Raw genomic sequence first — 22523 nt, forward strand, 5'->3', positions numbered from 1 at the left:
ATTTGGACTCACATCTTTGGTTTGACTCTTTCTGTAATGCAAGTAATTTTGTGGAGCAGAGATACTGTGACCTTTATTTAAAATATTTCAATATCCACAATAAAGAAACATATGTCAGTTTTCAAAGAGCAGAGTTTATTCTTCTTAATATGAAAAGAAATATTTCAAGTATGTTTTCCTGTCAGTAAACATCTTTATGTACCATCTATAGCTATACGTATTTTATATTCATGTGCCTCATTCAATGTGGAAACTCTGATTTCCACTAGGACCTGGATTTTCTAGGTGCTTATTTGAAATGAAAACTTGCTAACAACTATCCAAAAACTATTTTGAGAAAGTTTGTATGAGTCAGAGGAATGCTCTTGTGTGCTTACCAGTCTGATAAAAACATCATTTTGTGTGTGTGTGTGTGTGTATACACACACAGACACACACACACACACACACACACACACACACACACACACACATATATATATATATATATATATATATATATATATATATATAATCATATTTGGTTCTTACCTTGTTTATTTTTATTTTCTCTTATATAAAAAGTAGAAGGTAATGAAGCTCAAAGTGGGTAAATGACAGGTTCAAATCATAGAAATGGCAGGTGATCCAACCCTGTCCTATTACAAAAAGTATACTTTTCCATTAAACCAGTCATTTGTGTGTGTGTCTGTGTGTGTGTGTGTGTGTGTGTGTGTGTGTGTGTGTAGTCACTTCTAAAATAAAATATTGCTTTGAAATTGCTTTTGGAAAAGTTAAAAACAGTACAGAATACCCAAGATACAGTCCGCAGAATTCAAAAAGGGCAACAAGCTGAAGGGCCCAGTGAGGACGCCTCAGCCCCACTTGGGAGGGAGAAGCAAGGAAACACAAGGGGAATGGTAGGGAGGAACCTGGGAGGTAAAGTGGACAGTGGTTGGGAAGAGAAGGGAACCTGATCTGGTATTGCGTGAGGGAAATGGACTGAAGCCCCGAGGGCCAGCACAAAGAACAGAAAGAATCAACCAAAGACCCAACCAGCTGAGAGAGTCAGATGCTGATATTTGCACCCAACCAATGGACAGAAGCTACTGACCCTTGTGGTTGAATGAGGGAAAGGCTGGAAGAAGCCGAGGAGGGTTACCCTGTAGGTAGAACAGCAGTCTCAATTAACCTGGACCACCAACCAGGTAGCATATACCAGCTGATATGAGGTCCCTAACCCATATACAGCAGAGGACTGCTGGCTCTGGGTTCAGTATGAGAAGATGCACCTAACCCTCAAGAGACTGGAGGCCCCAGGAAGTTTAGAGGTCTGGTTGGGTGGAGGGTGAGGGGTGGGGACATCCTCATGGAGACATGGAGTGGAGAGGAGGTATAGGATGTGGAATGGTTGAAGGGTGGATAGGGCAGAAAGAAGGGGGAATAAAATCTGGAGTGAAATAAATAAATAAATAAATAAATAAATAAATAAATAAATAAATAAATAAGACTAGAAGTTATTCTTTTTCTTGTAAATGCTTGAAATAGCAAGAAAAATAAAACTTTCATGACTGTCAGGTTCTTTGGCTTTCAAAAAACAGATGTCCAAGTAGAACTGTTGTCTCTAAGTTCCTAAGAAGAACCAGAAGTAAGCCTTAACAAGGATAAGCAAAGGACATCTATTTCCATAGCATAGCCTCTTCTTAATTTCAATTCTACTTTGATGTTGAGAATTTCAAAAGGATACACTGTACCTGAAACACCTTTGGAAACACAGAGACTTATTACATAAGATGAATAAAACTCTAGTTTAGGTACACTAAGCTCAGTTCGTATTCTTCTATAACTATAATATCAAATATGACTTTATAAGTACTTTCTAAAATTGATATTTTTACATCAACATCATATGCAGGGCATTAAAAAGAAAATCAGATGAAGTAAAATGGTTCATGAATGCAATCATCAATAACAAATAAAAGAGCAACATTTTAGTTTCTTATGATGAAGTTTTAAAAGAAACCAAGTTAAAAATGTTGTTAGTAGGGCAAATAAAAGGGATAAAGAAATTATGGCCTTTGTTTCTGTTAAGAAGTTGGCTTTCATTTTTACTTTCTGCCTTATAATTTTTCTGCTTGAATATTTCCTTATAATGATAATTGCTATTCACAGAAGAAAAAAAAGCTATAAACAATGTCGTACTGACTGCCAGGTCTCAGCGGCCTGTCCTTTCTCACTCATACTTCCGAGTTCATTGGTGAAACAGCAGATGTTTCTACCTTCATCAAATTTGGTTCAGAGAAATATACACCAAACAAGAGATCCAAAACATCAGAAACATGCAAAATTTACACTTGTCAAAGATTGACCAATGAGCAGAGGCAACAACCTGTTCAAGTGCATCTGGACCAAGTCATGAAACTGCCACACTAAGGCCAATGTGAGGTTAAACACCTGAGCCTTTGCCCAGAGTTCACTTAGTCAAAAACTATCAGCTGTAACAAACACATATGTGCTGCTTTAATTTTCCCTTTCTGTATCCACCGTCATGACACAATGGGGTGAATAAAATTAACAGCACTGCATACCTTATCACAGAATAGAGATACATTTAAGTGTAATCAGGAGAAATTATAAGCTGTTTAATTTGAAGGATACTCTAATTAGCCTGAGTTCATCACAACTCCAGAATCCAAGAATTCAAGTGTTCATTGAACTCTACAGGTATGTATAGGCGAAATAGCTTTGAATGTTTATACACAGTACATTTTTTCCAATCCCAAGAGATGATCATATGGCACATGAATGAGGACAAAGAATTTTTCCTATAATAGACACCGGGACAGGGAGGATCAGCTGCAGAGGTCACAACATAGCTGCTGCTTCAAAGGCTGCTGTGTCACTGGCAGCTCCAGAAAGAGGCAAAGTTAAAACCGCATATAAACACAGTGATGATTATTTGAGGGCTTTAAATTTCACAAACTGTTTGGGAAAGGGATTTTTTTTAAGGATTTAAATTCTTGCATGAGCACACAGAAAGTTAGGGTCTGGAATATCTTATGTACATTGTTGTACTGACACTGCTGCTTCAGGGAAAACTGCACCTGCTTTCAAACATCATCCAACCTATTTTAAGTATTTTAAGATTTCCAATCTTCCTGAAAACAGAAATTGTTTGATTTTATATTCTGTGCATATTGCAAATGGCAAAAACAAATATGCTCTGTGTGTGTGTGTGTGTGTGTGTGTGTGTGTGTGTATTGGGGGTGGAGCACAATACATACGTGTCTTCCTAGCAGAATCTTCCACAAAAAGAGAGGAGATGTCTTCATCCACACCGGCCTCATTCCTAGCAATGCACGTGTATGCTCCTGTGTCTTCATAGCGCACATTGCTTATGTGGACCTCACTGCCATTTGCTGTGAACAGAAGGCAAATGCATCTTGTAAACTACAGTCTCAGCTTTGGTACAGTGCATTCCCACACACAGCCAAATAGCTCACTGAGCTTGTCCTAATTAAGCTGTTTTCCTTACTGCTTCCATACTTTGGAGATGTGCCAAATTGCTCCAGAAGCTCTCAAGTCTTTGCACATTGTTACGTGACTCAATGGGCAAGAGCAAATGCAAACATTTTACATTTTATGCCATTACCTTTTTCTATATTACATATGAAATATTTCATATAAATAACTATCATCCTATATGTGTTTACAGCTAAAACCCATTGTTTAACTAAAGCTTTTCTAGAACAAACAATAGCAATCCAGTTCACTTAAAGGAACACATGTGAAATTCTCTCATGAATTGAATGAATTTTATCTTCAAGTAAAGTTTCATTAAGGAAGTTTTACAGTGTACTACTGTCATTAAGAAACTTTATTACATATTTGGAAATATTAAAGAGAGCAGTGAGATAATATAATTATCTGAAATTTCACCAAAAACTTACCTAAAATAAACTGATACAGAAATATAACAACTTTAAGTATGAATAAGATTTTAAATCTTGGGGAAAGAATATTTTAATCTAACCCTTGAAAGATAAGTGAAATTCCCAACAGCAAAACTAAGGTGCAATTAATCATGTATGACATGCTCACCAAATGCTGGGGACCTTGACACATCATATTTAATAATCTATACAAGTGGTATTTAATTATGAGATGAGTCTGAGATTTGTCGGTTGGATTCTTACAGGTCACTCAAATAAAATGGTTTGATTTTATGAAAACCACACACTTCCCACATCTGGGTTCTATTGCTGTCATGAGGTTTTATGTTTCTTTTCACCATTTCATTTTTATGGTGATGTCTCTCTGGTGTTTTGTATCTATGCTCTGCCTGTCTCAGCCACAAGATCAATGTACTGTGGACTGGAACACAACTTTACATGTCTAGTGAATAATAGTTAAAGTGGTGTGGTTGAGTTAGAGAGAAGAGAGGTTGGTTGAGACAGAAGGGATTGCTGAGAAGAGGGGGGAATGTCTTCCTCCACAAAAAACTATCAGAAAATGTAGCTTAAATGGGAATGCCTCCATAGGTACATATGTTTGAGCACTTGGTTCCCAGAAAGTGGCACTTATTTAGAAGTTTGTGGAATCTCTAAGGGATAGACTCTCTAGGGGAAATACAGTGGGAAGAAGCCACGAGGCTTCCCAAAACAGATTCATTTCCTGCTCACTGTTCAATTCCTCACTGCCAAAACAATCTGATCAGCCAGTATCCTTCCATCTTGCCTGTGCTGCCATAATGGAATGTATCCCTCCAAGTTGAGGACAGAATAAATCCTTTTTCCTTAAGTTGCTTTGGTCAACTCTTCACTCCCAACAACAGCAAGTAACTAATACAGAAGACATCTGACTCAATTTTTCTGTCTGAGATGAATAGTGCTTCTACTTGCCTGTAGATACCCTGCCAAAAACCAAACAGTGTGTGTGTGTGTGTGTGTGTGTGTGTGTGTGTGTGTGTGTGTGTGTGTTGGGGGGAACGATTCCCTAAGAAAGAACTGATACTGAAGTTTATTTCTGTTTCATATCATTTGCTAATTTTAATTTTTCTTTTATTGTCCTTAGTGTTGGGATTTTACTGTTCCGTTGTAGTTTAGATGATCACCCCTTGGAACAGGCTTCGTTTCTCTGCCCATACTCTGCATCGTATTTTCTAGTGTTTCTTATACCCATGACCCATATGTTTTCTTATTCATTTACCATTACCCACTTACTCCCAACTTTCCATCTCCTACTCATTGACTCTTAATTAGGAACAGCCTACAAACCTATTCACAGCTCAGAAAATCTGTAGGATACATTTGCTAGTTTTTAAATTTTTATTGTATATCATTTGACTTGCTTATTTTTCTAGAATTTTTTAAGGTTAAACATTATTTATTTGAGAACTTTCAGTCCTTTTTTTCTTTTTCTTTTTCTTTTGTGGTGTGTGTGTGTGTGTGTGTGTGTGTGTGTGAACACTTAGAGTTGTAAATTGTCCTTTCAAAACTTCCTGGTCCTAGTCTTACTATTTTAATTTAATTACAAGAATTTTCACTTCGCCCTCCAATTTACTCATGACCCAGGATCTTCCAAAGAATATTACTTAGTGGTTAGATAGTTTCTGTGGTTTCTCCTGTTGATTTCCAGTTATACTTTAATCTGATATGAGACAAGGAATTATTACAATTTTTATAAGGCTTGCCTTATGACCTAGAATGTGATAAATCAGAGAAGCTTCCATGGGTCACTGAGAAGAGTATATATATATATATATATATCACATTTCATAGGATATTATGGAGAGAGCTATAAATTCAGGTGACCTATGGTATACTTAAACTCTTATGTTCCTTTGTAGACTTCTATTTTTTTTTTGAGGAAATATCCAGAGATTCAAGTGGAATATTTAAGGCTTCAATTTTTATCTGTCACTAAAAGCAAATGGCCTTGTTTTCTAACTTACAAAATAAATAGAAATGATCACATAATGATAAGGACATGCTTAAAATCCTGTTCTTCATAAATCAGTAAGTAAGAAGGACACTCAGAGCCCGTCAAAGGGGACTGGTTCTCACATTGTCCTTCTCAAAGAAAATTTTGCCTCTTTCAACATAAAATCCCCTGCTTCCCTCCTGATGTTTATGGTCCTTTTACGTATGTATAAAATAGGTTACTGTGACAAATGGGCAAAATAGGGCAGGAGTGAAGGATGTTTGGACTGTTCTTTATTCTATTTCTATTAATTTGGTTAGCTTTCTGTGGCTAGGGTACAGACACAGACATGCAAACAGCATAAATGCATAAATTTCATACTCTATTTGCTGATGTATGCAGGTAAGGAGTCCCCAGACACTGACCGTTCAAGGCGAATTCTGGTGATGATTAGTGAGTGTCACTAGATCATGAAGGCCTGGCCCACATGTCCAATTTTCTCAACACCTTTGTACTTGGTGGTGTGGACAAATGAACAGTTCAAAGTCAAGCAAAACCTTGTCCACTATTCCACTCAAGTAACTCCAGATGTGAGAGTTGCAGTGCAGAAATAAAATCAACATGAACATCTGAGAAATGTAGTGACCCCCAGTGAGAACTAGCTGGAAGAACTTGCAAACAAGAATTTTAAAGAATGATAAAATAATTAATAAATTTAAAAAAGAACTCCAAAGAATGATTATAACTAGGTTAAGAGGACATCAAGGTGTCATTGCTGTACTTCAAGAAAACAACAACAAAAATACATTAATGAATAATGAATTCAGAACAACTTGTGAAAATATAATTCGTACAAAGAGATGGAATCATTAAAGGGAAGCTTAAATTAATACTGGAAATGACTACCTTAATATACCAAAACCAAATCCTAAGCAGAAAACCTCTCCAACAAAATGAATCCTATGGAAAACTGAGTATCGGGCTTAGAAGAAATGGTAAAAGAATTGGATTACCTAGCAAATGTCAATGATATATTTATAAAAGTATATTGACAGAACAATGTAGAGCCTTATAAAACATGGAAAAGTTAGACTTGTAATTGTTGAAATAGAAGGAGAACATCATAGCAAATTTCTGTCACATATTATGGTTGCAGTATTAAAGCCACAGATGTATAAAAGAGTATTGAAAGCTGTAAGAGAGAGAGAGAGATCAATTACAAGTGTGGTCCCATCAGAATAACATCTGATTATTTGATGGAAATTTTTAAAGCCATAAGGGGGTTAAAAGGATGTATTTTAAGTTTTGAAAGGCCACAACTGATAATCCAGACTACTCATAACACTACCCACTAAATTAATGGAGAAATAAAAAAATAAAAGAACAAAAAAAGCAGCAAGAACAAAAACTTTCCGTGACTTTAAAAAAAAAAAAGCAAATTAAAGGAATGTTTAACTACTACATCACCCCCAGTTCTGCAGAGAATGCTAGAAGTGATACTTCAATCTGAAGAGGTTGATAAACACACTCAAGATGTCACCAGGGAGCAAAGAAACAATTGTAGACCAATTAATCAAAAGAGGTATGCAATTAAACAGTTTTCTTATCACCAAAATAATGGCACCTTATATTAATCTCTATGACAAGACTATTATTTACAACACTAAACATATAGAAAATTCTATCACTTTTGTCTTAGATGTGACCATGTTTTACTTACTCCTCAGAGTTGCTACAATAACTCATTTTCTCACATTTCTTCTGTCTTGGATTCTTTTTCTCAAGTTTACTCTAATAGATGTGCACACTTATTTAATGAAAAGAATGTAAGAAACAGGCACCTTGGAGTGTGAGCTGTTTGGAGAGCTTTGGGGTAATGTCCATTCCATTCTTCAGCCAGCCAATCTGAGGGTCGGGTATGCCCTCTGCATGGCACCTAAGGCTTGCAGTTACTCCAGGTTCTCTGGCCTGACTCTCTGGATACACTCGGATGACTGGAGGAACTAAATGGGAGAAAAAATGGGTAAGTCATCAGCATTTACTATTTGATTCTGGAAATGAAGAAAAATATAAGATGATCACTTATGAATTATATATTTTTATTAGGTTGTATAATTAGTTTCCTGATATAAGAATCTACTATAATGTCCCAGGGATTTTTGAATGTCAGGTAATTCTGAGCCAATGTCAGAAAAAGAAAACCACAATCCAAACATGATATATCATGTTTCAAAAACTATAAAATCTTGAAAAAATAATGTTGAAATAGGCCAACTAAAGGATGACATAGTCATTAAATTAGCACTTAAAATGCATTATAAAGAACTAATACCCTATGGGTTGAGTTATTTGAATAAATATGTATATAGTTAGAAGGAATACTTTTCCTTGCAACAGTACAATTAGAAATTAATACAATTTTATATATAAGAGTACACTAAACCCTAACTATTAGCAATGAATTTTGTTTAAAGTGTGTAATACATTATACTAAACACGACAAAACAGTATTGCAAAGATTTAAAGTAGATAAAATAAATAAAATCAATTGGTTGGTAAAATGAAAACATTATTGATAAATTTAATATTCCCAAATTGATTTGAAGGTGTAAGTTCACCCTCAATTAACCTTTAAATTTAGTTTTATACAGAAGTCTAATAGGTAATGCTCAGATCCATGAAGAGTTAAAAGGAACCCCAAGTGGCCAAAATAATCTCAAAAAGTAGAATGAAATCTAAAGTGACACCATATTGGTTGTTAGAGCTGTAAGATACTGAAATGAAGATAATCACAGAGAGCTGTGGAGTATAGTTGAAAGCCAAGAAATAACCAGACACTGCTACAGTCAACTGATATTTTACATAGTGCCAAGATAATGTCCAGTAGAACAGTTAACTCACCCAGGAACATGAACTTGACTTCTTCTTCATAATATATTTAAATTATATAAACATATATAATATATATGTATATATATATATTGATTTAAGTTAAATCAGAGCTCTAAATGTATAAGTCAAACATTATAAGTCCTACTTGATAAAATATTTAAATTATGTATACATATATATATTATATGTATATATAATCTATACATAGTGCCCTGATAATGTCCAGCAGAACAGTTAATCCATCCAGGAACATGAACTTGATTCCTTCTTCATAATATATTTAAATGTATATATAATTTAAATCAAGTTAAATCATAGTTCTAAATGTACAAATCAAATGTTTTAAATCTTATGAAATAGCCCTTAAAACAGAAGTACAAAAAGTAACATTATATGGACTGAATGGGTTATATTTTAGAATATATATGTATATACATATATGTAATAAATAACAAAGAGAAAAAGCAGGCAATAAATTTAAAGGAAAGAGTGGACGGTCACATGTGAGGGTTTGTAGGATGGAAACTGAAGGGAGAGATATGATTAAATTATAATCACAAATGTAATACTAATAAAATGGAAAAAGTATAAAATTGTTGTCATGTGATATGTCTTTTATTAATGTATTCATACATAACTTATCTCTACTTATAGAATAAACAGCATATTTCAGGAAAAATGGAAAAGAAAGGAAGCATAGTAACCCATTCTATCATTGAATTTGCTGAAAATGCCATAGCTATGACCCCCACAATCACAAGCACCAACACAAATCAGTAACTTAAACCTCAATTGAATTACATTTTTTTGGATCATCACAGGAAATTATCAAAAAAGATGAAGAAGGCACTGGAAAATGTGGCTCAGTGGCTAAAACCACTGGTGCCAATTGCAGATGGGAAGACTTGGGTTCAGTTGACAGCACCGACATGGTTCTTCCAAATCATCCAATTCCAGTTTTAGGGAATCTGATACTCTCATCTGACTTCGGTGAGAATTAAACACACACACGACATGCATACATAGAGGTGAAAAACTCATGCACATAAAATAAGTCTATAGCAATAAGAATGGATAAAAAGAGGAGAACTAGGAGACAGCTTTAGTCTTTAATATGATAGACACACAAATGTGGGACGTGAGTGAAATATTCAGACTACACATTAATAACAAGCCAGGTGTAGAGGGGCAAGTTTATTATTTGACTAACTGAGAGTATATTAATGATCCTTGCAGTCACTGGACATCCATCCTAGCTTGTGAGCTACAGCCAGTGAAAGGGACTGCCCAAAGGGGATAGGAACTCCACAGGAAAACTAACAGAGTCAACAAACCTGGATCCTTGGGGCTCTCAGACACTGAACCACCAACCAAAGAACATACACAGGTTGGGTCAACACTCCTCTCCCGTGTGTGCACACATAGGTAGCAAATGAGAAGCTTAGTCTTTATGTGGGTCCAAACAACTAGAGCTGGGGCTATCCCAAAAGCTGTTGCCTGTTCCTGGGGTATGTTTTTCTAGCCTGGCTGTCTTGTTTGGCCTCAGTGGAAAAGATTTGCCTTGTCATACAGAGTGTCAGGATGGAATGGATGCCCACTAAATGCCATGGTGGGGGGATACCAGGGGGCATCACCCTTTCAAAGGAGAAGGCAAGGGGATATAAGGGAAAGATTGTGGGAGGGGCTGATGGGGTGCAGTGAGTGGGATGTAAAATTAATAAATAAAAAAAATAAGTATATAAGTAATCAAATAAAATAAAAGATGTAGCCTTGAGAGACAAAGAATGTCACTGAGGCAGCCTTGCTTGCTGGTGGAAATATGTCATCAGAGTCATGAGTTGAATCTTTTTCCTCACACATCTTGCAGGTCACTCTCCCTGCTTTGTGCTTGAGATTAAAGGTAGGAAATTTGAGCTTTCTGCTCCTGTCATTTGTTCTTGTGCCTTCTGTGACATTGCGGAATCTCCCTCTTGTGTAAGTCAAAAAACAAAATCAAAATAAACAAAACAAACAAACAAAAAACAAAACTGTTTTACAAGTCTTTTGGTAATAATTGTGATCACACCATAAAATAACTGGGACACCTTATATCCTTTGTGCTTAATAGGCTGTGTGTGCGTTAATGTCAAATTTATATGTTACAACAAATTTAAGATTCTCTTTAGTATTTAAATCTGGGCAAAATTTAATTTCATGGCACCTGTTTCTAGTGCTCTGCTGCTAATAAAATTCTGATTGACCAAGGAAAGCATCATCTTTCAAGATCTATTGACACAGTAAACCCCATGTAAATCACATGGTAGTTTAAGTAATAAGGTCCAGAGTGTAGGCACACAATTAGTATGGAATCTTTTGTTCTCTTTCTAGTGATGCTGTAACAGTCTAAAAGTAGGCTCTCATCAGCTGTAATGAAGATAAAGCAGGATTAAGAGAAGACCTGAATGGATGGAGAGAAGAAGGTTTATGGGACATATGGGGAGGGGGGGATCCGGGAAAGGGGAAATCATTTGGAATGTAAACAAAGAATATAGAAAATAAAAATATTTATTAAAAAAATAAAATAAATAAAAAGAAAGTTCTGCAGGTTGGACTATCTTAGTATTGCCTTTAGCATTTATAAAAATGGGAACCTCATAGATATTCAAAGCTATAACTGCAGCAAGTTTACTGTATCCCATCTCCTGCAATACAATACAAAAAATATAAAAATAACCTATTCATGATGGGGAGGTAGTTCCTAGCTGTTTTTCCAAATCTACTACAACTTAAATAATTTGTTTTGATACATAGGTTACATTTTTCATGGTCGTCATGATACTTTTAGGACCTGGTCTCATTATCACATTTGTCTCCTATATCTACCACTGAGTAGCTTTGTTAGCATTTTATTTTGTTTACATTTAGAACAGCCAGCTTTTTAAAATGATAGGCAAGTCCACACAAACATAGACAAAATATCTTTGAAGCACTCACGCCTCATCTTTCATCTCCTAATCACCAGAGAGTCTGGAAATGAGCTTTTAAAAAAGATTTATATAAAGATCCAGGAGGGAAACAACTCTTAATAAATATTTAATAAAAAAATGTATCTTGCCACATAATATATGACCAAAATGAGAATCAATACAATCTGTGGCCTTTTCCTTTCAGGATAGAAAGCAAGAGACAGCATAAACATATTAGTTAGCTTTAAAGAATAAATATCAATCAACTCAAAAAGATAGATTGTACATTATCCATGTAAAATGTATAGATTATATATAGGCTGCCTTCAGTTATACTAATCCTCACCGCCAAAGGAAAGGATTTCAAAGAAGATCAATCTCTTTCTGGGTTGTTACCTGTGTTGATTTACCAAGTATTCTGATTTCAGAGAAACAAAACTATTGAATACTAAATTTGCAATATTGAATTTTAATTCTCAGCTGAACTGTTTGGAGAAAACAACAGATTTTTGTTCTGATATACACCTCAGTCATTCTACTGGCATTAAATGATGGTCAGCAACAGAATTAGAGGGTAAACAGAGATTAGTATAGCAAATATTGAACCTCATAAACAACAAGCAACAACTTTAAAAACAAATTCATTCCTGATAAATATGTAATATAATATCAATGAGGATTGGCAGCAGCTTACATTCAAAAGTTAATAATCCTCCAAAGAACATTTTAAGTTCTTCGAGGACAAATATTTTTAGTAGGAAGTCACTATGAACTAACTATTTTTTTATGTAAAATTTTTGCTTTTAATTATCCTATTATACCCATTTATCCAATTATTCATGTATATTCTTCGAAATTACATAACATTTTCTGTCTATTTTGCTTTGAATGATAGAATTATATTATTATCAACTAAATATGACATATATTATCAAAATTCACATGTACAGTAACAAAAGATCTTCATTCTTAAATAAATTTTCATGTAAATTTCTAGAAAAAACTCAGAAAATACAGTAATGTTGGGCTGTCATTCTATAAGAAATTAAGCTGAGCGGGCCATGACAAAAAAGCAAATAAGCAGCGACCCTCCATGACCTCTGCACCAGCTCCCCTCTCCAGGTTCCACCCCACTTAGAGTTCCTATCATGACTTCCTTCAGTGATGGACTATAATGTAGATATGTAAGCCAAATATTTCCTTTCCAAACTTGCTGTTAATGATTCACCATAGTAATAGAAACCCTAAGAAAGGCAAGTCTTTTCAGATGAGATTGAGCAACTGGTTGCTCACACTGAAAAGGAAGTTTTCCAACAGACTTCCAAGAATGCACACAAAGGTAGGGTGCTTTCCTGAATTTTCTCTTTGCTGTCCTTTTTCACTTTTCCTTTTTAGTTTGTTTCTTTCTTCCCACACAGCCGCTACCCAGCAGTCAGGTGTTAAGACTGCATCCTCCTTATTAAGTTTGGTTGAACTTATGTTTATGATCATTCCTCAACCTCCTGCACCTGAAGATGTTAGCGGTGTGACAGCACCATGTATAAATTCAGTGTTTCTTGATGATATTTGATATCTCTCAAGAACTGAAAAGCAAAAACAGTTTATGGATTGTTTCCAACCACACTAGTTTAAATGCTTGATAGGTCAATAAAATATTGCCATACAGTATTGCCAAATTATGAGCCAACAAAATTGCCCAGGTGATATTGATGAGATAGCCCAAATAAGCTATCAACTTACACAGCCAGAACTGGAGAGTTCAAGGGAAAAAAAAAAGAGAACCTGATTCAGTAAGTTGAAGAGTTCTTGATGAAGAAGTCTGCTGTCAGCTTAATGCCTCATATCCATGCACACATAAATTCATGAAGAGCTGTACCTAGAGATCTACCCATACACACATGTGAATACACATATGTGTAATGCACATACACACAGACATAGATAAGTACTTAAAATAATACAGAATAATATAATATTATGTACGAATCCAAAATTATTTAATAACTGAATTACATGCTGTTAAAGTTGTCCACAAAACCTAACTGATTTTTTTCTAAAATGTAAAAGCCCACAAATGATATGAATGTATGAATTTTAGTCAGACAAAATTTTTACCCAAACATGGGATTTGTACCTATTTAAAAGATTTTTCAAAAAAGTATTGAAATTGCTCAAACTTACATTACCAGCCATCTTCTATTTCTCTCTTTTCTACATTAACATGCTATCTTAGAGTTTTACTGCTGTAAACAGATACCATGACCAAGCCAACTCTTATAAAGATTATATTTAATTGGGGCTGGCTTACAGGTTCAGAAGTTCACTCATAATCATCAAGGTGGGAAGATTGCAGCATCCAGGCAAGCATGGTACAGGAGAAGCTGAGAGTTCTACATCTTCATCTGAAGACTGCTAGAAGAAGACTGACTTCCAAGTAGTTAGGATGAGGGTCTTAAAGCCCTTATCCCACAATAGTCCACAATCCTACAAAGTCCACAATGACATACTTCCTATAAAAAGGCCACACATCCTCATATTGCCACGCCCTAAACCAAGCCTGGTCAAACTACTACATACATTGAAGTGTTCTGAGTTTACAATGGCCAGACACATCACCAAACAATATAGTTTCTAAATCAAATTTTTATCATCTGGTGCAGATTATTAAACATGACTTCCTCTGTGATTATAATGAGACTCAATTAGTTTGTATTAAAACTCTAAGATAGACTTTTAGTTGAACTATATTTGATAGACTGTCAATATTAAAAATATATTAAAATCATCCTTTCAAAGTGCTATTGTCATGTAAATTAATACACCAGTGAATTTTGCAAAGAATTGGAGTAAAAATTATCAAGGAAATTGAATAATATTCTATTATATATTTAAAATAAATGTTAATTCTTAATACATTAAAGAAAGGTAATCAAAAAGTTGTCTAACAATTCACATATAGGAAATCTAAATAAAAAGATATTGAATAGGGATAAACAGCTTGTTCAAGAGTAAAATATGAGACATTTTAATGAATCTTTGCACAAACTTTATTGTATAAATGGGACTCTGATACTCAAAATGTAGAACTTAAAATACAGTTAAAATAAAGTATAATATTTATAATAATATTTACTTAGGTCTTTCTGGAAATTTTGGTATTAATATGGAAGTATACTTAATTAACTTAAAATTATACTGTATTCAATAAAGGTAGCCATAAAATTATCAAGCATATGAATATATTTTCAAAGGCTCACAAACCTCATTGCATTTGGAAAGACAGGAAATGTCTAATAAAATAATTTTATCCTAAAAAATTGCCTAACCTAACATTAGAAAACATCTAAAGAGAAAATATTATCTCCATTGCCTTCAAAGATGTTTCTGCCTCTTCCCTATATGTTCAGATTATGATTTGTCTCAGAAGTTGCTGCACTTTTTTGCCTAGGCCATATGGAAGTAGCAGAGCCTGGCTGCTATGGGAACCAGATTTTAACTAGAGTCAAAGATCTAGACCAAAGTGATGACTTCATTCCAACCAAAGGTCCATAGTCAGGTCTCTGATTGCTTTTCATTTGTTTTATGCCATTATCTTCAACTCTTTTGCAGAATTCTATCACAGCTCTCCCACAAATTATTCAAACAGCTGCAACTGTTAGGAAGGATTCTGAGAAAGCTTGAGGGTAGGAATATAAATGTGTCTGAACAAGTGCTGATTCACTGTGGCATCTGGATTGTTCTGTTTGTATTATGACTTTCTTTGTCATTAAAGCAACTTTCCTATGAAAAATTACAGACTGGGTTTAATAAATATTTTAAATGCTACTGAGCCTGTCCAATGCCTTTTGTCTCTGACATTATTAAAGCCATCAATTTCTCTTTAACACTGTCCCAAAGCAGTCTTTTTGTATTCATGAGATTCACAGTGCCTCTTGTCAATATTACAGAGCTCTCTGATCACATTATCACAGTCTCCATGAAAGGATGGTCTGTAACAAATGTGGAAGGTAAAGTATAAAATTAAGATCAGAATACATACAGCTATAATCTTTTGTGAGATTTATATATTATATCTTCCTATTCCATGATATGTTGAAAAATCATTCAATTTTTAAGCTGCTTGGGTGGCAATAGTTTATCTAGGCTTAATTTAGTTAGATCTGCTCTGCTCTTGCTTAATATTGTGAAAGCTCATGTGTTCACACTCTAGTCTCAAAGTTTCAAAAGTTATTACTTTTAGAAAGTCTACCTGAAAAACACACACACACACGCACACACACGCACACACGCACACATGCACACACACACACACAAAGTTCAGAGAGAGAGAGAGAGGAAGAGAGAGAGAGGGAGAGAACAGATATGTGTCTTTCACTAAAGAAGACTATCAGATCAAGAACAGCCTGGGTTATATAGAGAGCTTCTGGCTCTGTACTGTTTAGATTTCTGCAATTGAGAAACCACCTCTATAAAACTGGCCTGTGGGCAAGAGTGTAGGGAATTTTCTTTTTTTTCTTTTTTTTTTAATTTTTTTTATTCGATATAATTTATTTACATTTAAAATGATTTCCCCTTTTCTAGCCCCCCCCACTCCCCAAAAGTCCCGTAAGCCCCCTTCTCTTCCCCTGTCCTCCCTCCCACCCCTTCCCAGTTCCCCGTTCTGGTTTTGCCGAATACTGTTTCACTGAGTCTTTCCAGAACCAGGGACCACTCCTCCTTTCTTTTTGTATCTCATTTGATGTGTAGATTATGTTTTGGGTATTCCAGTTTTCTAGGTTAATAACCACTTATTAGTGAGTGCATACCATGATTCACCTTTTGAGTCTGGGTTACCTCACTTAGTATGATGTTCTACCAGTTGTTGTGGGGCCCCCATGTGAGTGCCAACCATTGGCAGTTGGTTCTGAGTTACATAAAAGGTAAGGTGAGAAAACCAGAAGGAACAAGTCAGTAAGTAGCACTGCTCCTGCTCTCTATTCCAATCCCACCTCTACATCACTGCATTCAACTCTTACATTAACTTCCCTCAGTTAGTGACTATTCCCTAGAAGTGTAAGATGAAATAAACCATTTCTTCCCTGGGCTACTTTGAGTCAATGCATACCACATTAGTAGAAATTAAAATAAGAGAGTTCTAAAAATGGATTAATTATTAATATGCTAAAAATTAAATGAAGTAGTCCCATCATTCATATTATATTGAAAAGCAGGTGAAGAGTTATATAATCATGGGAAGTTTTATTCGTCCTTTTCTAAAGCTTGTGGCCTTACTAAGTATATAAGTGACCTTCCTTGGGTCTGTGACATACACCAACTGAAAGCATCTTAATGGGTGAAAGCCTACTTGCATTCATGTAACGGCATTGCAGTCTGCTGTGGAGGGAAAGGCACAGGCTCGCTTTTATCAGTACTGCGGTCCTTGGTGGCAGGGAAGCCATGGCAGTGAGTGCAAGTGGCAGCAGCCTATTCATATCTAGCACCTGGCTACGTTTCTCCTTCTCTGTTTCTTGTTCAGCCTGCGATTGAGTATGGACCATAGAATCCACATTTAGAGTGTGTCATCCCCCAGGGAATCATACATAGAATGTCCTCATGTCACGGAGACATGCAAAGATATGTAGCATGGATGATGAGGACTTTTCTTAATCCAATGAGGTGGGAAATGTCACTGTCGTACTAACTTTATTCCACCATGTGGAAAAACTGTAGCACATAGGAAGACACAAGGCCAAATGTCCAAATGTATTACAGAAAATTACTTATGATGCAGAATTTCAACAAGACTTGTTCCTACCTAGATAAGAGACTTTGAAGACTCATTCCTGCCTGCTACTTCAATGCCTTTTTTCCTCGCTTGAAATATGAAGCATTTTAATGTAATAATCTGTAATAGATATTTGAGATACAAAATCTATATAGATGAGTAGAAATTAAACCATGATACCATTGCTGTTTACAGTGATATTAGGAACGTTTTCAATAGAGAAAATATAAAATTATTAATATTAATTAACTTAGTTTGGAATTTTGAAAAGAAAAGTATAATAAACCAAAAATAAGAAACTTCTCCTGGCTTAGGTTAAATTCTTCTATAGATGTACTCTACTTATGTACCCTATCACTCCAAAGAAGCATAGATAGTTTTGTAGCAGGTTGAAATTGTCAAGAGAGAAAAATTCTTTGGAACTTACCTAGCTATGAACACTTAGGATAGTATTTTGAGACTTATAAATATATTTGCCCATTTCAGAATAAATTTTAAATATGTATTATAAATACTATTTGAACTAAGGAATAACTATGATGTTAATTTATTTAAAAGGCCCTCTTAAATAAAGCTGTTAAAACCATTGTTAAAAATAATGTTTAACACATTAACATGATATTTACTTTCAAAAGAAATCTCAGCAGTACAAAACTATGGTAATAAAAAGAAGTCTTAAAATAATATATGGATATACTATTGTAAAGCAAAGAAGAAATTTCATTGTATGGCTTTTAAAAATAGCAATGCATATTTTTTCATGTTTTTACACTACATAGAATAATATTTTAAATTTTTATATATTATGAAACTCAACCAGAACTGGGGATATTGTTCAAACTTAGAACTCTGTACTAGAAACACATGTACTGAGGGCTCATACTTTACACTACAAAACACCATTAATTAAATGCAGAATATGATGTTACTAAGGTATTACTACAATGTATTTAAATGTTTAAAATGACAATGTCAAAAAAAATGTCAAAACTGTAAATCAGCCTATACATTCACACATTGATAGTAAGAATACAAAATTTTAATGCTAATTCTTTTTCTCATGAAAATAAAATAGAAAGTAAATAAAAGCCTACCATGTTATTAATCAGTCAAACTTAAGCATTTATCTCAGAAAAATGTAACTTCTGTTAACATAAAAACTGAACATTAATGTGTAGACTTTTATCTGCAATAAGATGAAACTTGAACCAAGATAGTTGTCTTATAATAAGTGATGTTTAGACAATCTTATCCATTAAGGTTAAGTTGGTACTACTTGCTTTATGATTGGTTTTAAGGCCTGCTCTACAGATATAAACCAATGCTTCATATTGAAGTGGAAATTTCTTAAATTTTTTTAAGCCTCTGTTGCGACATGTGATGTTTTCCTGAAAGCTCTCTTAATGAGAGGATATTTTAGTGAAAGCACACATGTGAGAGGATATTATGCTGAGACAGACACTTGAGAGGATACATGATGTTTGAAAAGAGTATAAGTAAAATCCAACAGACAGTGAATGAAGCATTGGTACACCTTGCAACGGTTTGCTGGTCGTCATTATTCATTACTTATCATGACTTTGTAGAGGGAAAACACCTCATGGTATTGTGGCTGCTTCTGCAGACTCATGCTAATTTAGCTGAGCCTTTCCTTTTCTTTTGGAATGAGCCACTGCTACTGATTCATGTTTGGGGTTTGCTGATTGGACTGAACTGTTGCTCCTGATTAATGTTCAATGGTCTGGAGTGGACTGTTGATATTCTGATAATGAAGATTGGAACAACTACCAAAAACTATTTCTAAACAGGTCCACATACGCCTTGCCCTATTAACCATCTTCTTCTGCTATCTTAGATCAGTGGGTGAGAAGGGAGGTTGAAGTGTTTGAGAACCCTAATTAAAGCTTGTTTTGAAAAACCTAAGCCTACATCCTACTGTTAGTATGGCTCAGAGATCATAGTTGGGAAGATCACAGGCTTCAGGCAAGACTTACTACTAAATGGATATATTAACATCACCAAAATTTCTCTCTTCATTCTTATTTCCGTATACATACAATCTTCTATATTTCAGATCTTATCAGAGAAATTTCTTAGTGCAGAATTTTGCTAGTGCAGAAACTTACAACTGGTTAATGTGCTTAGAAAAAAATGCACCAAGAGTTTGTTCAGACATAAATGGGATACATATCTCATATCATCCCCCTAAACCTCAGAAACCACCATAGAATAGTCAAAGAAAGGTTGTTTATTTGATATGATAAGACTTCAATACTCATGGACTCATAGCAGCTCCTGCCCCACACTAGCAAGTATTAAAACAGAGAGCTCTTTAGCATGGGGATGGAATGGGTTCATGATCCTGGCCACTAACTGAGGCCAGTTGATAACTTCTGAGAGAGGTAATGTCAGTGTTCTATAAAGATGTGGCCCCTGGTAGGTCAACCATACTCAATGGAGGGTCCCATATCCTTAATTATAGGGACAACACAAACTGGAATCAGTGAGCTATTTAATAATAAAGGTATGAAGTTAAAGAATTCAAGTGTGGCTCTTAAAGGAACTACTGGAAATAATGATATATATATATATATATATATATATATGATCAAAATATATGAAATTCACATGTAGTTAATAAAATATTGCATTTAATAACCCTTTATTCTCCTAAAATGTTTGATATCTCTCTAACAATTTGCCCAGAAGCATACATATTGTTCTTGTCAAATATTGCACAGCAAATTTAAAATGGTAAATTCATAATTCATAGAATTGAAAATTAAATCTTGCAAGTTTTCTAGTCAAATAGAAATTATTAAGCTAAAATTAAAAAAATACATGCAAAGAAGTCATAGCAGGGTGCTTAAAAGAAAATAAATTGCTATATTAAAAAATATCACAGATATGCTAAAATAAACTGTATAAAAATGAAACCATGATTCGTTCTTCATTATACCTGCATTGATAATTTATTCTTCAAAGAAAATAAGTATTAAATTAATTTATCTAAAGAATGATTACATGTATTATTCAAAATAATATTATTAGAATTAATCATAGCTTAATTAAATAAATGCTAATTAATGTTTATTATCAGTAGCATCTGCCTTCTCAGACATACATACACATGAATCATTATTAAACTTACACATGTATACATATATATGTAAATATGCACACATATAGGATTTCATACAAACAATTATTTTTAACACATTTTCCACTTTTTACCTGATCTAATAATAATTTAGAGTGATAATCATAACAGCAAAGAATAATTAGCTTTAGAAGCATCGTCCTATCAACATCAAAGTATGAGTTATCCCTATTTAAAGCAAAACTGCAGTTTTGAGCTTTATCAATAGATGGCAGACCATTTACAATATGTTTTACTAAAATAATGACATTTACTCAAACATACCAAGTGATAAATAATATCACCTAATATAATAAACTTGATGTATGTAATTTGTTTTCCTAAAATTTACTGTTGGTTATGAATTCATTCTTTCTTTCACTGACCTATGCATTTCTTTGTTCTATATATTATATTCACTTTCAGAAATATCTCCTACTATTTACAGCAAAATATAGTACCTTATTAATCATTTTCATTGTTCTGACAAGCCTACTGCTTTGAAACTATCTTTATGTTTCTATGTTCAAGCATCTGATTGAGGATTTTTTTATAGAAAAGACAACCATCATGAATTTTAGTAGTACTGCTGTCATAGAACTTTGCATATTTATTAATATTTTATTTTGCTGTATTTTAATTTGTTTTATTTTATGCCAATCTTGATTATGTCCCAGAATGTCCTATACTCTCTCTGTAGACCTTCAAGCTTCCAAACTCCTGAGTTTTTCTGCCTAATCCTCATGAGATTAGAGCTAATGGCTATTTTATTTTGGAATAAATAGTGACCTAAGATCAAAAAGTGAATTATTTAATAGTACTATAATAGTAAAAAATAATCTAATCAGAGTGATGGAATTATACTGACAGCCACAAATGCCATATGTGGTAAGCATCATGCATTCAAATACCTAAAAGAAAATATATTTAGATTGTTTTAGTAGAATTTAGATAATCTGTTTATATGTAATAAGATAGCTAGGGGATCTTACCAAACAATGAATACAAAACTCAGTTATGCTTATCATAACTTATCATAACATCAGAAAGTAACTTCGTGCAATATTTGGTGTGTTTCACATTCATTGATGAAATATCATGAGATTTAGTGTGAAGTGCTTGGTACATGTGGGCAGTAAATCAGCACGAAAAAGTATGCAGAAGCTGGGGCACTTGGGACTTCAGGGCTGCTCCTTAGGCATGCCCAGCATATGCTTTAGAATGTTAATCACACAGTGAATAATAGACAGACTGAATTTCACTTTAAAGCACATTCTCACATAATTATTGGAGATCTAGTAGAGGTGCTCAGAAAATGAATCACATTTTCCTTCTGGAAAACAATCTTAAACTGCTGTGTATTAGCTGGTAATGTCCTAGAAGCAAGGATGGGAGGCTCGACATATCCATAATAAGAGTAAAGACATTGGAGAGTCATATCCATAATGACTTTCCCTGTTATTTTGGATTTTCTTGCTTGTCAGCACCATCACATTCATAATATTAGCCAGAAAATCAGGAACTATTTCACTGGATCACTATAAAGTCTCTGATTGGCACTAAGTTGTTTAAGGCTAATTTGTCTAAATATTTCAACTAACTTGAAGCCTCTTTGCCTTTGAAATAAATTTAATAAACATGTAAATCAATTCACATAGCTTTCAATGGAAATCCACATTCTGCAAGTCTGAAACTTTACTCAGAAATCTATAATTATTTAGTTGCAATCTTGTTTATTAATAGAAAAATTGAAGAAGCCATGGATATACTTTTGGCACATTTTGAGATGGCATTCTCTTTTAAACTACATACCTCTTTAAGAAATTGTTTGTCATGACAAACCTCAAAAGACCTCTTAAAAAGTACACCTTTGTGCCAACAG

At 34.3% G+C, this 22523-nt stretch overlaps 1 protein-coding gene across 3 annotated transcripts in view; it reads right to left on the reverse strand.

The window, feature by feature from the left end:
• The window catches only part of Fstl5 (follistatin like 5), a 585582-nt gene that overhangs the window by 129999 nt on the left and 433060 nt on the right, over window positions 1-22523 (reverse strand). For all 3 annotated transcript variants that reach the window (XM_052180341.1, XM_052180340.1, XM_052180339.1), the window contains exons 8-9: window positions 7743-7904; window positions 3264-3398 (exon numbers count right to left, since the gene is read on the reverse strand). In XM_052180341.1, the coding sequence (XP_052036301.1) occupies window positions 3264-3398; window positions 7743-7904 (297 nt within the window). The remainder of the gene's footprint in view (window positions 1-3263; window positions 3399-7742; window positions 7905-22523) is intronic.

The sequence above is a fragment of the Apodemus sylvaticus genome, chromosome 4 (assembly GCF_947179515.1).
Source record: "Apodemus sylvaticus chromosome 4, mApoSyl1.1, whole genome shotgun sequence".
Taxonomy (NCBI): domain Eukaryota; kingdom Metazoa; phylum Chordata; class Mammalia; order Rodentia; family Muridae; genus Apodemus; species Apodemus sylvaticus.